This window comes from Bactrocera tryoni, chromosome 3, assembly GCF_016617805.1.
Source record: "Bactrocera tryoni isolate S06 chromosome 3, CSIRO_BtryS06_freeze2, whole genome shotgun sequence".
NCBI classification, from domain to species: Eukaryota; Metazoa; Arthropoda; class Insecta; order Diptera; family Tephritidae; genus Bactrocera; species Bactrocera tryoni.
The window spans coordinates 59354006-59371437 of NC_052501.1; the positions used below are offsets into that span (position 1 = coordinate 59354006).

The window sequence follows — 17432 nt, forward strand, 5'->3', positions numbered from 1 at the left end:
CATTCTGCATTGGTTATTCGTGATAATTTCGCCACATTTTCAACTAATATCGTGCCGCAACCACCGCATTCGCCTGATTTACCTTCGTGTAACTTCTGGCTATTCACATTACCACTCCGAGGATACCGTTTTGAATCAATTAAGGAAAGCTGAATCGTGCTATGATGACTGGAAAATTCGTTGACTTGGACCCCAAACTCAATTTTTATCTTCACGCAACTTCCACGGTTTTTAAAGCTAAAGGCGCTCTTAGTTTTGTTAAACGTTGGTCTAAAGAATTTAGAGATCCGCTTACCACAAAAATTCTTTTTACATCTCTGGTGAGGCCTATATTGGAGTATGCTTCTGTGGTTTGGAACCCTAGTTACCAAGTCCATTCTGATAAGTTAGAGTCCGTTCAAAAACAATTTTTACTTTTTGCCTTGAATCATTTGCATTGGGATTCCAGTTTAAATCTTCCCCCTTACATTAACCGTTTAAAACTTATAAATCTCCCGACACTCGCTAGTCGTAGGGAGATGCTTGGTATAATATTTCTTGTAAAACTCGTGAATGGGTCAGTCTGTAGCCCATCTCTTTTATCTGATATTAATTTTGACGTTCCCGCTCGCCCTACCAGGCAGTTTAGACCCTTACTTTTAAAATTTTCTAGAACAAATTTTGAGTTAAATGAACCATTCCGCCGTATATGTCATGATTTCAATTTTCATTCCAGCACATTTGATCTAACAGACTCACTCTTTACCATTAAAAAAATTATTTTATCTACTCTTAACAAGTAACTTTTAAAAATTATAAACTTTAATCTAATTCTTAATTTCGGCTGTTGAAATTTTTGTTTCTGTAGCTGAGCAGCTTAAGATCGCAACGCTTAAAACTCTCTTGCCTTTTATGACTCGGCTAATTCCGCTCGTTTGCGGATCGCGCCCCTCGCGTCGGTTGGGCGGGAGGAGGGTAATCGTTGGGTATTATTATTAAGTGCATTGTAGTGGGAAGGGATTACTTTGAAGGAGATGAAATGGACAAAATTCACCTTTCAATTTGATCACAGTATTATATGCAACACCTAAAGTTTAAACATCTCTAAAAATGTTTAATTCAGTGTTGCTTGATTGTAGAAAATACCACATCGTCTTTAACTTTTTTACAGCTATTGGTCGATCTTTCGAACAGCAACTTTGATTAATCACCAAGTCGAAAATGAACGAGATATGTCGTGAAATCAATAATTGTATGCGATTTTGCATCTTTCTGATTCCGTGGCTAAACGGCTCAATGTAACAATCTCAAAAAATTTTAAGCACCGAGATTTTTTTATTATAAGCAAAATAAAAAGTTGAAATAAAATCAATGGAGTGGATCTAGGTGCCGTCGGAAATGGGTTAAGCATTCCTGAATACAGGGTTTGTCGGGAAAGTAATAGGACTGACTTTCTTTCGCCGCGACTGTACTTCGGAGCATGCGCGCACCGACTGGATTCGCTAGAGGGCGTTCCTAGCTAACTAAATTCTGTGTGAAACTCGGTGAATCTGCGACAGAGACATTTGGTATGACTAAAAGTTGATTTGGCAAGAAGTGGTGTGTTTCGGTGGCACCCGACCTTTTAGGAGGGCGGGGAAGAGGTCGCTGATGATGTTGGGAGATCTGCGACTTCAAACTAAAACCGATAATGTCACTCGTGTGCGAAAAGTTTTGAACTTGTACTGTCGACTAAGTATTCGTTTAATTGCCCAGATGTTAAATTTATCAAAATCTGTGGTTTATGGCATTTTGACGGAGCACTTGAACATGCGCATGGTGTGCGCGAAGATGGTACCAAAAGCGCTCACTAACGACTAGAAATTGCGGCGGGTGGAAATGTGCCAAGAAAATTTGAACATGTGTGAAAGTGACCCCCAATTTTTGAATAACGTAATCATAGGTGACGAGTCATGTATCTTTAGATGAAAGACACACTATTTGAATCGACAGAGGCGATCAAAACAGCATGCCACTCGGCTCTCAGGGCTATTCCGGAGAATGCCTTCCATGACGGCTTCAATCCTTGGAAATCGCGCTGGCAGCGCTGCCTCGACGCAGAGCCAGTCCTATTACATTCCGGACAAACCCTGTACATAAGGTACTGTTTAATATTTCTGCCATTTGTGTTTACAATACTTTATTTGTGAGTTACGACGCGAGCAAAGTTAAGTGCTTTATTGGTTTTTCAAAGTGTTTTCCAAGTTTTTGTAAGATATTTAGAGTGAGAATATTTAAATATAAGGGTATTTCAACTTAGACGCCTGTTTACACTTTTTTATAAAAATACTTTGATTTTGCGCTTAATGTGATTTCCTGTTGGAAAAAAATTTTGCTTTCTTAGAAAATGGATCCTGAATAAAAAATAGATAATAATAGCGACATGGAAGACTTTTGTGGACGTAGCTCTGTCGAATTCATATCAAGTGGTGGCTCCAGCTCCAACGAAAACAGGGATTCAGCTGAATAATAGGGGATGGGGTGTTTGAGGCTTCCTCGGAAACAAATGAAAGGATTCATATTTATGAAAATGCACAATTCAAACTAAAAAGAAATAACAAAAACCAATGCGGATGAAATGAAAACAGTTGTTGGATGCATGTTGTAATATGCTACAATCAACTTTCATCTCTCAAAGATTACTCCTCGCTTGGTAATAAGGCAGTGAAAGAAGCAATCGTACAAGATCGATTTACTTTCTTTACTCCAAAAATGTACAGCTAGATAAGCCATAGTATAATACCAAAACTTACTATGTTGATGATTTGGTGGAATGTTTGAAGAAAACTAAAGCAATGCCGACAGGATAGTATGTATCAAAGCATTAATAAATAAATGACGAAGTTCAAGGGGCGCGGCACATTAAAAAAGTGCATGCCTCTCAAGCCTGTTAAACGTGGTATAAAATGTGGCTTATACCATGGCAAGAAACTTCAAAAAAAAAACTAGAACACTGGGAGAGGAAGTTGTGTTCAAATTAACTAGATTATTGGCAGAAATAGATGTCGTATTGTACTTCAGTCGGTTTTTTATATCTGTTAATTTATTGGACACTATTTCCTTTCCAGCCATTGGCACCATTATGGCAAAGAGGAAAAATATGCCTACATTTTCTGGCAACGAATTGAAAAAAGGTGGAACGGAGTTCAAGTGAACAGGACACCAATGAGGTCTTGGTACTGAGAAATTGTCATCAAGCAAGAGTTATTAGCGTTACAAAAACACTGAAAGCAGCCGAAACAGTATATGACCCATGTCACTAATGCTTCTAATTTGTGAAGAATTTTATCCGGATAGCACAATGATTTACCACCACCAATCAGGCCACCTGATTGTTGTTTCCAAGATTTTCATTTAACAATAACTTAAAAATTTCCCTAATAACCTACTTCAAAAATTTTGTTTCAACATTGCTCGTAGAAAGGCCGGTCGAAAGGATAACTGATGCAATGCAACTGTACGCTCTACCAAAAGACGCGAAAACGAAATTCGGATAGCGGCTCGCACCAGCAGTGTCGGGAGTGCATCAGCTGATGCAGAAGCAGCAAACCGATCCATTTCTCTTGGAAACTATAGAGTCAGGCGGATGTGTCACCAAATTTCAAGTACCGACGAACCTGTTTTTAATTGGAAAAAATACCCAGTCGCACTTACGTAGCGAAACAGCTGATTTTTAAAAATAAAAATTACTAACAAATGTGTGATATGATCTCAAGTATATCCGATTTCTTTGTTTCAAAGTTGAAAGCTAAAAATTGAATTAACTTTATGTTGTATAAAGCAATATTTATTTTTTGTTATTACTAATAGAAGGTCCAATTTTTTTAAACGAGTTAAGGCAAACTTATGTTAAAAAAGTTTATTTATTACACGACAATTTTATTTTACACGGTCTTCTTTAAAATTTGAAACGATTTAGTAGCACCTTAACATAAAGATCTTGTCTTTTAAAACGTTTTTGTTGCCCGGCAAACTATTTAAAAAGACTTATGTATACATATGTATAATTTCTAATATTTTAAAATAAGCATGAAATTATATTTCTAACTTACCAGGTGTTCATTTGATAAAACTTCCAAAAGCGTTAGCAAATTGTGGCCATCCCTTAGATCCTCGAATAGATCATCCACTTGTCTTTTAGCCTATTAAAAATAATTTAAAAAAACATGATTTTCTTTTGAAAAAATTTCCATTACCAAAATATTGTTGTATGTGTGTATGAATATAATATAAAAACTTAAAACAATACGTATATATAACAATATAGATTAAAAACAAATAATACATATCTAAAACACAAAAATATTTCTTAAGTTAGTTGCGAAAGTCACAATTAATACTAAAATATTGCATTATTATTACAAATTAAGCTTTTATAATAATTATTAGACTTCATAAGAAAACTTTATTTAGTTATAAAAGACTTGTTACATTTACAATAAAAAAAAATAAAAAATGTATTAAAATTAGTAATGTTTGAAGTGAATATTACAAAATAAATAGTTTTTTATGTTGTATAAGTACCATTTATGTTGATGTAACTAAAATAAAATAAATATAATAAATTATTTTACATTTAACAAACATAAGTTTAAATAATATAAGTATTTATGGAAAAGAAAATTCATGCGGTCACGTTTCAACGGTGACGTGTTTTTGCTACATCAATAGCCCATGAGTATACGACGTGAACTGTTGCAGAAGATTGATAACCTCACTTCTTTTGAATATAATGCTGTTCCCATGACAATGAGAAGACCGGAACAAATCAAGATGTACAGGTGAAAAAAATATATACCAAAAACGAAATGCTGTCAGTAAAAGCGACAAATTCAACTTCATACTTGATCTGAATATGGTTTATACATATATGCGACGTATGTACGAATAATACCTAATTAAAGAATAAACGATAAAAACGAAATTTACTAGAAAATCTACTGATAGGATGAAAGTCAATAGTCCTCTACCTGTAAAAAATTTACAAAAACTTCACTATGAAAAACAGGATTGTTGTATTTTTCTAAAAATTTCAGATTGAAATTGTTTTCCAATCAGTGAAATGCAAGGCAGTGAATTAAGAATCATTGAATAATAAACCATGGGGTTTTATATGTATATGCAAAAATTAAATAAAATTATTGTTTAAATTAAAATAGGAATCTGATGTAATCAAACTGAAATAACTTCATTTTATAACTATGAAAGTTTAAACTTACTGAAGGTGGACAACATGGATATCCATTAGTGAAAACACACATATGTAACATTGTGTATTTCTGAAAATAGAGCAGATTTTGTTTTATTTATATTATTACAATAGGCTTTGAATTCCGGAAGTAAATTATATAACTTCTGAATGGCTATAAATTTTAAAGAAATTTTTAGTCAAAGCTAAATTTGAATTAGCATTAAATTTGTCTCGTCTTGAATTTGCATCGTTTAAATGAAATCCCATTTCATAACATGTTAAGAAAAAATAAAATAAAAGGTATGTTAAATATCTTAGAGTTTTCAACTATACTAAAATTGTTTTTCCAAAAGTTATGTTTAATTTTCTATTAACAAAATAAATATAATTAATAAATTTTGGAAAATTAAACTTTTAAGAAAATATAATTTGTGTAAACCATTCCTAATTATTACGTATGTCCAAACGTTAACGGACAAATAGAGGTTTTTATCGAATATAAAACTAACGAACAAATATAAAGTAACTTATTATTAAAACTTGTTAATGTATACTATGTATAGTATAACACTTCTTCTTACGAAATAAATAGGATTTCATTGCTTTTAATGATAGTAAAAGAAATCTATCTTTATGCAATTTATATATTCATAAGGTGGACACATTTACTTTGTGCCTTGTGTCACAATATCCTCCATTGCTCCATTATAAGCAAATTAAACTTATAACTTTATTAGTCACTTTTTTGTCAATAATGAATGTAATTACCTTAATATATTCCCAATGCTGCATTGTAAAATCAGATTAAATAGTTAAAATTAATAAATAATGAAGAAAATATATAAAAAGGGAAGGCTAGGTAAGGGTGTAACCGAACATTTTATAACCTCGCAATTTTTAAGGATCAAAGAAGTACTCTCAGGCGTTGGTAAAACTTTATATTAAACAATCGAAAATTTTATACTCTTGCAACTTGCAAGAATAAAAGCCAGGGAAATACTTTAAGGTGTAAAACCAATCATATAGAGTAAAGCCAGTCGGATGTTCGAGAATCCTGATATTAGTTATATGGGGGCTAGCCAAGTTTTCGCTCAAATTTGTCTATTTTAGGCACAAAAATACACTGTTATGAATAAAACACGCGCTCTTATATTCATTGGAATAACTCACATATTGACCGATATATGCGGTATAAAGTCAATCCGAAGTTCGAAAATCTTTATACTAAGTATAAGGGGGCTAGGGAAATATTGGTCCGATTCAACCCATTTTTGACAAACAGAAATACCATTATTAGAGAAGGATTATCCCTTAATTTTAGTTATATATATCACACATTGACCGGCATTTACGAACAAAAGTCAACTATAGGAAACGGGGTCTAAATTTTCGGTATCCAGGAGCTTGAACATTTTTCATTGGAATTAAATAACTTTTGATCATAAGGTGGCACACATTAAAGACATTATTTGTACAAAGTTTTATCCCGTTATATTAATTGCTTACTGATTTATGTACTGGAACTCAACGAATCAAGTGGAATTTAAAATTGTGCTATATTGGAAGTGAGCGTGGTTGTTGTCCGATTTCGCCCATTTTCACAATGTGACATAAGGATGTTTGAATGCCACGAACTAAATTTTGTCGAAATCGGTTGGTCGGGTCCCGAGATATGGGATTTCACGGCCATTGCCAATTTTTCGCTCAAAGCTCCAGCTCCCATAATTCTCCACGCCCACATTTTTCAAAAAAGTGCCCCTTGCTACAGCGATCTTCTGTACCAAATTACAGGTTTATATTTTAACTTAGTTATGGCATTTTATATGTTTTCGGTTAATGGCGATTTGTGGGTGTGGCAGTGGTCCAATTACACCCATATTCGAACTTGAATTTTTTTTTACTAGGGAACCCACATATAAAGTTTTATCGATCTAAATTTTTATTCAAGTTACAGCTTGCACGGACGGACAGGCAGACAGTCAACCGGATTTCAAATTTTCTCGTCATCCTGATCATTTATATATACATATATATTTAACCCTATATCTATCTCGTTTAGTTTTAGGTGATACGTACAACCGTTAGGTGAACCAAACTATAATACTCTGTAGCAACTGATTGCGGGAGTATAAAAATGTTCCAAAAGCATTTTATATTCGTTATTCGACGAGACCGTGAATGAATCTCAATCATATTTGGTATGTTAGTAATTGATAGTACTATATCGGCCACTTAATTACTTAGTTTCATATCCGATACATTTGTATTAAAATCAATAAAACACAAATCAATATATTGCTATACTGCTAATTAAAATATATTATCGCTTTATTTAATGGTATATCTTTTATTTAAAGAGATATAAACTCAACCAAAGAGACGGAATTTAATAACAAATATAAATATAAATACATAATAATTATATATACAAGGTGGGTTCCAAAGTAAACAGGACTTTTTGAATCTAGCGCCCCTAGTGGCGCGTCGACTGGTGCGTTGGTGCGTCTGCTATCTTTATCGATTGCCCAGTGAGAATTTCATTTGATTGATTGGAAATTAGGTTATTGCGTTTTAAGTATCAGTATGTTTGTATTATCGGTGGGAAAATGAGCTTCGAACAAAGAGCCAACATTAAATTTTGTTTTAAAATTGGTAAAACTTTTACCGAAACGTTTCAATTGATGAAACAAGTTTATGGCGATGATTGCCTATCCCGTAGCAGAGTGCACGAGTGGTTTTCAAAGTGGTCGTGAGGACATAAATGACGACCAACATGTGGGCCAATCAAAATCCGTGATCACCGGAAATTCCATCGAAACTGTGCGTGAATTCAGCAAAAATCAGCCGAAATCATCATCGAAATTCATGGAAATGGAATTGAAAATGTCCAAAACATCGATTTATCGCATTTTGACCAAACATTTGAGCTTACGAAAGGTATGTGGACGGGTTGTTTCGCACAAATTAACTGACGACCAAAAATTGATCAGAATTCAAAAAAATCACATTTTAACCATTAACCACTCCCTGTATTCATCTGATATGGCACCGTGAGACTTTTTCTTTTCGGAAAATTGCATTTGCCCATGAAAGGAAAACGTTATGCACGCGTAGAGGCCATTCAAAAGGCCTATGGCCATTTTGAGGGAAAACTTCGGAGAACAATTCATCTCAAGAAATGGACCCGTACGTTGGCCACCAAGATCATGCGATTTAACGCCTTTAGACTATTTTTTGTGGGGCTACGTCAAGTCTAAAGTCTACAGAAATAAGCCAGCAACTATTCCAGCTTTGGAAGACAACATTTCCGAAGAAATTCGGGCTATTCCGGCCGAAATGCTCGAAAAAGTTGCCCAAAATTGGACTTTCCGAATGGACCACCTAAGACGCAGCCATAACATTTAAATGAAATTATCTTCAAAAAGTAAATGTCATGAACCAATCTAACGTTTCAAATAAAGAACCGATGAGATTTTGCAAATTTTATGCGTTTTTTTTAAAAAAAAAGTTATCAAGCTCTTAAAAAATCACCCGATATATTGCATATATGTACATATACTATATTATGTATATTGTATGCAAATCGTATTTTTCATGTTTTGAATATTACTTTTCTAAACTGCAGTTTACGGAACAAATCATAAAACCCATAAACAAGTACTGGCGTTTAATTTTTCCTGGTATCACGGGACCGAAATTAGGTATGAACATACTAACTCTTACACTCCAAATTTGAACGTTAAGATATATATTTGGACATATATTTCTAAACATTAGCAATGTATAGTCTCCATTGGCAATATTGCTAGAAATAAAGATTTTTAGAACATAAAAAGTCTTGCGGTATTTTTATTTAATTTTTTTTTATTGAAATTGAAATGAATTTTTGATGACTCATGCCCAGCTCTTGACCGATGCTACGGCTGCTACTATGCCGGTCTCTTTCGACCAATTCAGCGATTTTATCGCAATTTTCGACGACAGGCCTTCCGGAGCGTGGCGCATCTTCGACCACCTCTACACCAGAACGAAAACGTTGAAACCATCGTTGTGCAGTGAAAATGGAAACTGTATCGGGTCCATAAACTGCACAAATTTTATTGGCGGCTTGAGATGCATTTTTGCCTTTATCGTAGTAGTGCTGTTAAATATGCCGTATTTTCTCTTTATTTTGCTCAATGTTTGCGGCGCTATAACTCACGAACGACTTAAAAGAAACGACAATCAATCAAACACGTGTTAGCGCGTGAAATGAGCTTTACAAAAAGGTATAGCATGACCCGATGCGACGAATAAAACTAGAACTACGCCTTTTCAGCGCCAACTAGCGAAAATACCGCAAGACTTTTTTGACAACCTATTATCTTTGAATGATGCTATGCGTGGGAAGTGGCGTTGTCTTGTTGAAACCAAATGTCGCCAAAATCACGAACTTTAATTTCAGGCATCAAATTGTTGGTTATCATGGCGTGATAACGGTCACCATTGACTATAACGTTCTCTCCGCCATCCTTTTTGAGGAAATATGCACCGATAATTCCACCGGTCCACAAACCACACCCCAAACCTTTTTCTTTGGAAGTGACAGCTCTTGAATCTCTTCAGGTTGCTCTTCGTCCCCACTGCAATATGATTAAATGACAAACAATACTGAAAAAATAGCATGGCAGCTTGACACACTCACGAGTGATCTGTCAAAAAAGGCTATTAAAAATGGTACCTCTACTTTGATCACCCCTTGTTGCCTGTCGAGATTTACGCGTTGTATGTAATCTGACAATATTTTGGGAGAGCATAAATATTAAGTGTTGTTTCGACAGATGTTTGGAGTAAATATTTTGTATACAAATATTTTTAGTCTGGGTTTACATCTTATTTTTTAAATTATATTTCAGATTGACATAAGGCATAGTTATAAATAATTTTTTTCTTTCTAAGACTTTAAAATTAAGGATGGTTGTTTTTAAAACTCCTTATCTTTTAAATGACACCTCTATACAAATAGAGCTGTTTCCTAAAATGTGCTTACATATGTATATAGTAAAATATAAAATTACGGTCCTCTAAGCCAAAAAGAAAATATGAAACATAAATTTAAAAAATTTAAATTGAATTCGAATTGTAAAAACTTGTCAGTTTTCGAGTTTTGTTATACAAATTTATATACATATGTGTAAACATATGAAACCACTTTTACATAAATACTATATGTATAACATAATAATGAAGGTTTTTTAGTTCAATAATAATTTAGATTGATAAACTTTAAGCTAAGTAAAAAGTGGGTGAAATATCTAATGTCCCTTCCCGCTATTTTTTATATGCATACACACATACTATAAAATTTGTAATACATACCTTTTTAAGATGTTTGTTAACCCATTTCGTAAATGTCTTCTTCTGAATAGCATCTCGCTCATCTAGTAATATATTGAAAATAATAGACAAAAATTAATACAAATTCGTCCATATGTATCAAAATACACATATGACTACAAACTTCTATATAATATAGTAAATAAGTGCATAATTGTGGCTTATTGATCTGCACAAATAGAAATTCTTGCCAATAATTAAAATGTAGTTAAAACAAGAAAACCCGTTAACTTCGGTCGTTTCTGTTAGTAACTATGTGTTCAGTTTGTATGGAAGCTATATGCTATAGTTTTTTAGAGATTACATTGTTGCTTTAGGAAATAAAATAGATACCAAATTTCGTGAATATATCTTGTCAAATGTGAAAGTTGTCCATACAAGAACTTGATTCCGATCGTTCAATTTGTATGGCAGCTATATGCTATAGTTAACCGATCTGAACAATTTCTTCGGAGATTACATTGTTGCCTTAGAAAATAATATATACCAAATTTAGTGAATACTTATATCTTGTCAAATGTGAAAGTTTTCCATACAAGCATTTGATTCCGATCGTTCAGTTTGTATGGCAGCTATATGTTATAGTGGTCCGATATCGGCCGTTCCGACAAATGAGCAGCTTCTTGAAGAGAAAATGACGTTTGCAAAATTTCAAAACGATATCTTAAAAACTGAGGGACTAGTTCGTATATATACAGACAGACGGACATGGCTAAATCGACTCAGCTCGACATACTGATCATTTATATATATACTTTATAGGGTCTTCGACGATTCCCTCTGGGTGTTACAAACTTCGTGACAAACTTAATATACTCTGTTCATTATACCCTGAACTGCACTTTTAGACAAAGGGACATTTTTAGGTATAGAACCGCGCTCATGTTGACAGCAATAATGTGGGTACACAGTTACTTCTTTTAAATATGAATTTAATAACCAATCCAGGTAATGATAATTTTACTCAGAAAAGTAATGGCATTCCCATTATTGTCACATATCGATGCAGAAACTCGTTATTAGGTTAGACATGTTTATTTTCATCATTTTTATGTTAGCGCTCAAAGTATTTTCGTGAATGATATAACTTACAGATTCCTCTGAAATGGTAATAATGTTAACTACCTTATTTAATTTCTTTGTACGTTCTATTATGTTCTCTACGTGTGAACGGAGTGCTTCATTTGTGCTGCTTGTATCTAATTAAACAGATGTGATTTATCAAAAAACGAAATTCACATTTGCCATTATAAACCAAAAGAGCAGCGACTTTGTGACTTTGTATAATTGGATGCATAATCATGAAACTTTAATAGTATTCTAGTTAGGGTTGAATATAAATCTAAAATCATAGTTAATGGCGAATGACGTCTTTTGTTATAGCAACTGCTGGTTATCAATATCTAGAACTTTACCGAATTTCATCTTAAATGTATGTCAGTCATGATGCCAGAGAATTGCTTGGCTGTCAGAATTGCAAACCAATTCTGATTTTCATTGGTGTCACGGAATCTGTTTGGATATTCGTCTTTTCGAACATACGCAAAACCAATATTCGAAGCAGCTGTTTACTAATGGGACAAAACTTGCAAATGAATACGTTTGGAAGCAATCCTATTTAAGTTTTTAATGAGTTCCGATTTAAAGGAAGGTTTTAAGAGATAACATTTATCGAATGAATGAAGACGCATTTGGGTGTTAAATTACGTTTATAACGTTTTGTAAAGCTTCTTTAAGGGGGGAGCCGCTTTAGAAGCTTCAAAAAATCGATTTTTTTTTGCTTACATTTCTTTAAAAATTATCTAAGAATATGTGCCCAAAGTTATAGATGGAAGAAGCTTGAACATATGTTTAAACAACATAAAGTACAATTTTTTTGGTCAAAAACCACTTTTTTTTTAATTTTAAAAAACTTTGGAATTTTATTTTTTTTTTTTTTTTTGAAATTATCTTAGTTTAACTAGAACATAAGTTATTAACAAATATGAATCTCTTTGAATTTTTTGTTTCCGATAGAAATTGCGACCTGCATACTGCCCGCCGTCCGACAAATGTACATGCGAGATGCATCGGGCAATTGCTTCCCAAAGGCAGAATATCAAAGATTTCGTATCCAAAAAATTTCGAATGATGTTTAAATATAAACCCTAGAAATTTCGCTTTAATCAATTATTTTTTTCCCTCCCAAAAAAAAAAAACCTCAAAAAAAATCACATTTTTTTCAAAATTCAATAGTTGAGACATTTCGTGTTTTATTTCTCCTATAGAAATAAAGATAAATTAATTCGTAACAATAAAATGACCTGATTTCTTAACTTACAGTTCAAATCTGTCAGCGACTATATTCTTGCTTTGTTTCTGATAGCAAAACCGATAAAATTGGTTTCCGTGACATTCAAAATCGATACATATTCTGTTTCGAACATTAAACCAATAATATCTGAATTCATGACACCTACTACTTTTTTTATCGGTTTCAATTTTAATTCCGACAACTATCAGATTCCACAACACCCCTGAATATCAACGCACGAATTCGGCTTTCGATGAAAACATAGCACGATAGAGTAAGTAAATAGAATTAGTAACGAACTAAGAAAATAATTTGAGCACAGAGAGTACTGTTCAGCAAAATTTCTAGACGTAGCTCAGGCATTAGATCAGGTGGGGCATGAAGGCATTTTATATAAGATTAAAAAAAATTTACCTTTAGAATTTTATAAAACATTGGAGTCTTATTTAAATAATAGACAAATTATGGTTAAAGTAGGAGATTTTATATCTGATAAGCGACATCAAAGGGCAGATCCAATACTCTCAATTGACTTCATGGATCTCTAATCATCTTGAAAAATCGTAATAAGCCTCTACATCCGGATCACCAAGTATTTATGTCTGTGTATAATATACAGTGATGTGCGATGAAATAAAGCCATACATTTTCTGATGATATTATTGCACTTAAATTTTTTTAAGAATCTAACATGCCATGAACTAACTGTAGTTCAGCACTCACATCGTCTGTGTATATTTTCCCGATACTTCTGAATTCAACTTCGCGTTCATTTTTAACAAATCAGTAAAAATGTGCTATTAACTGTGCAGCAACGTGTGCGTTAAAATAGAGCCAACCGATAAAGTAAAACTTTTAGTGACATTAAAACATATTTATACAATATAATTTTCAGGCAAACGTGAGTAAAGGTTTCTAGTTTTTTGAATTTGGAGTAAATTTGGGTGTTTAATTCTTTTTGGGTCTAAAAATGGGTAGAGCCAAACACTGCAGAACTGAATGCAGAAAATTGATAAAAAATTTAAGAAAGCAAGGCAAAAGTCAAAGAGAAATAGCTGGATTAGTTGGCTGCTCAAAAAAAATGGTTGAAAACGCCATAAATTACAAAGATATCCCAGAAAACAGAGGCAAAAAGCCCAAAACCAACGAGAGTTTGCGAAGGCGTATCCTGCGTCACGTTAAAAAAAGATCCGTTTGTGACCTCTTCCGCACTCAAGAAACAGTTTTCTTTGGATGTGGATACTTCAACAATTAGAAAACTGTTAATCAAAGAAAGATTAAAGGCTAAAACAGCTCGAAAGGTACCGTTTCTAACCAAAGGAAACGTAAAAAAAACGATTAAAATTTGCCGAGGATCATGTGAATTGGCCAGCAATGGTTGCCTTGCAGTACACTAGAATTTTGAATGAAACTATGTTGCCTTACGCAGAGCTTAACATGCCGCTTCGATGGGTGTTCCAGCAAGATAACGACCCAAAACACACATCGAAGCGGACAAAAGAATGGTTTAGTCAAAATAACATCCAAGTTCTATGCTGGCTGCCACAGTCACCAGATCTAAACCCAACTGAAAATTTGTGGCGAGAGGTTAAAGTGGCTCTTAGAGGAAAAAATCCAACAAATAAAGATGCCCTTTGGAAACCAGTGAAGGACGCATGGGAGCAAATTCCAGCTGCTAAGTGCCAGAATCTAGTGGATTCGATGCCCAGGCGTTGCTCAGCAGTTATAAAAAATAAAGGATACTGCACTAAATATTGCACTAAGCTTTAACATAGTTGCATCGTTTCTTTTAATTATTTCATAAAAATTTTTGATTTCAGGTCATGAGATACGACTGAAATTGAATAATTACTTTTGGCTCTATTTTAAGTCACAGCCGAAATAAGATATGCCAATGAATTTTGAATTTTTTCGTTTATGTTTTAGACTTAAGCTGTTTAATTTGTTTTTTAATATACGTTTCATAAGTTGTTCTTTTTTACCTATTAAAGGAATAAATGAAAAAAGTGAATTTTTATATGATTTGTCAATTTATATAATTTCGATAGTACTGGCTCTATTTCATCGCACATCACTGTACATAATTTAAAACTAACAAAAAAAAACGTAAACTTCGGCTGCACTGCTATAATATGCTTCACAATTAAAATTTTTATTCGGCTATATGTTATAGTAATTCTATCTGAAAAATTTATTCTAAGATTGTAGTGTTGCCATGAAAAGTAATTTACGCCAAATTTTGTGAAGCTATCTTGCCAAATAAAAAATTTCCTTACAAAACCTTGATTTTGATCGTTCAGCTGGTATGGAAAATACATATATGCTAATTTGTTCCGAACATGGATTAGTCAAACTTAATGAAGATATCTCGTCAAATAAAAAAGTTTCCATACAAGGAGGGAGGATCAAATATATGTATGTACATACATTAGGGTGATTCAAAAAAAAATTTTTTTTTCGTTTGGTACTCGGAAAAATAGGTTCCTAGACACCTCTAAGAAAGCCTCTCCAAACATGAGTTTTTAATTGTAACGGGAAGGTCCTCCTACATACAGTTTTCTATTTTTTCTTATTATCAGATAGAAAAATTTATATCTCGCTTCCAACTACTTGAAAAAATATCTTGTTCTTTAGTAGATTTTGTAGGAAATTGAATGCTCTACAAAAAAGTTCTATTATGATTTTTTCGTAAACCCAAACGTTTAAAAGATATTAACAGTTAAAGTTTGATTATTTTTGGGAAAGTTTTTTATTTCTTATGAATTTTATAACTCAATGAAAAAAAAATTATTATGAATGATGAAACTTATAGGCTTTCTTAGAGATGTCTAGGAACCTATTTTTCAGAGTGCCAAACGAAAATAAAATTTTTTTTTTTTGATCCACCTTAATATGCATTGATTTTTGACGATGAATATGTATCTCGTAAACGCTTAACTTAATCGAAAAACCATAAGAGACCATTTTTATAGAGCAGTAAATTTCCTACAAAGCTTTGAGTTTCATCATTCATATTAATTTTTTTCTTATAAAATTCATAAGAAATAAAAAATTTTCCCAAAAATAATCAAACTTTAACTGTAAATATCTTTTAAACGTTTGGGTTTACGAAAAAATCATAATAGACCTTTTTTGTAGAGCATCAATTTCCTACAAAATCTAAGCGAGATAAAAAAAATAGAAAACTGTATGTCGGAGGACCTTATATTTAAAGATCTTTCCTAACATTATCTGACTTGCTTAGCCAACAAGAGTGACTTTTTTGGAAGTATAGACATATTAAATTGTAAGAATGAAAAAATTCTGTAACATTTGCTTCTACTGCTTTTTCTATGGCACATTTTTGTATCTTCTAAAAAAGCAAGTTGTTCATTAAAATAGTAATGGTTGTCGTTAGTGTCAATAAATTAAAAAAAAATTATTAGATAATTGTGACAAACAAATATATTTAAATAATTTACAAATTTTTTGATGAAATTTTTTTGAAAAGCCATTTCTCTTTCACTTTTGGTAGGTAGAGGAAGAAATTGTTCTATTGAGAAATGAGAATTGATAATAAAAATAAAGAAATAAGACAGAACCTAGAAGGAATCGAAGATATAGTAAAATACAGCTCCATAATGATAAAAAATGCTGTAAAATTCAACGATAAAGCAGAAAATCATGAAGTAAAATGTACAAAAATCAATACTATAATATAGACTGATTATACGATTTTTAAAATCAAGTACTAACCATACATAAAAATTATAAGAAAAAAAATTAAATTGTCGCTTACTACACTTAGAAAACAATTGAAGACTATTTGAAAACAATTTGAAAATAAAAAAGTTTAAAAAAGAACCTTTCTTTCTTGGCCGTCTACAAAATGGCGGAATCTGATGTGAACGAATGAAAACTTGCTTAGTTTTGGTGGAGCCGGGTCTAGAAAGTATGTCCGTTCACTAGCAAACACATAAGATTATTCCAGGCACACTACCAAACTGAGCATTATGGTATGGACTTCATTTTCGTACTATGGTGTTAGTGCTACGTATTTGATATATAGCATAATAAACTGAGCTTGGTATGTAAAACTGTTGAAGGAGGTTATGTCATCATTTGTCAGCTAGGAAATGTCTATAAAAAAGACGTTTGAACAGGATAATGACCCAAAACATACGACCAAACTACCTAAAGAGCGGTTTGCATCAGAAAGGATCGACGTAATATCCCGGCCAGAGTAAACACTGGACCTGAATTCAAACAAAAAATTGTTTGAGAATTCCTAAACGAGTTGTAGCAACAGCGAATCCATCAAGTTGAACACAACTTTGGCTAACGTCAAGGAGGCATATGGACAAATCCTAATGAGAGAACGTCAGGATCTAATATTCCGTATGCAACGTCGGTGTATGGATGTAATAAAAATTTTTATTTTCTATTTTTCCTTTAAGAAAATTACTTGTTGTTAAGGGACACTTCACATTACAGATTTACTCATGACGCAGCTCTATGAATGCAATGGAACCAAAAAATTGTAAAGATGGGCAATAAAACACAACCCATTTGATA

General features: G+C 32.9%; 1 protein-coding gene across 16 annotated transcripts in view; it reads right to left on the reverse strand.

Moving 5' to 3' along the window:
* LOC120772369 (microtubule-actin cross-linking factor 1) overlaps positions 1-17432 on the reverse strand; it is a 145869-nt gene that overhangs the window by 95985 nt on the left and 32452 nt on the right. For 15 of the 16 annotated variants that reach the window (XM_040100955.1, XM_040100954.1, XM_040100943.1 and 12 more), the window contains 2 exons: positions 10568-10629; positions 4071-4160 (listed from right to left, as the gene is read on the reverse strand). In XM_040100955.1, coding sequence (XP_039956889.1) covers positions 4071-4160; positions 10568-10629 — 152 coding nt within the window. Of the gene's footprint in view, positions 1-4070; positions 4161-5237; positions 5298-5977; positions 5992-10567; positions 10630-17432 lie in introns of those variants that run through there. The other variant, XM_040100945.1, reaches the window with a different exon arrangement.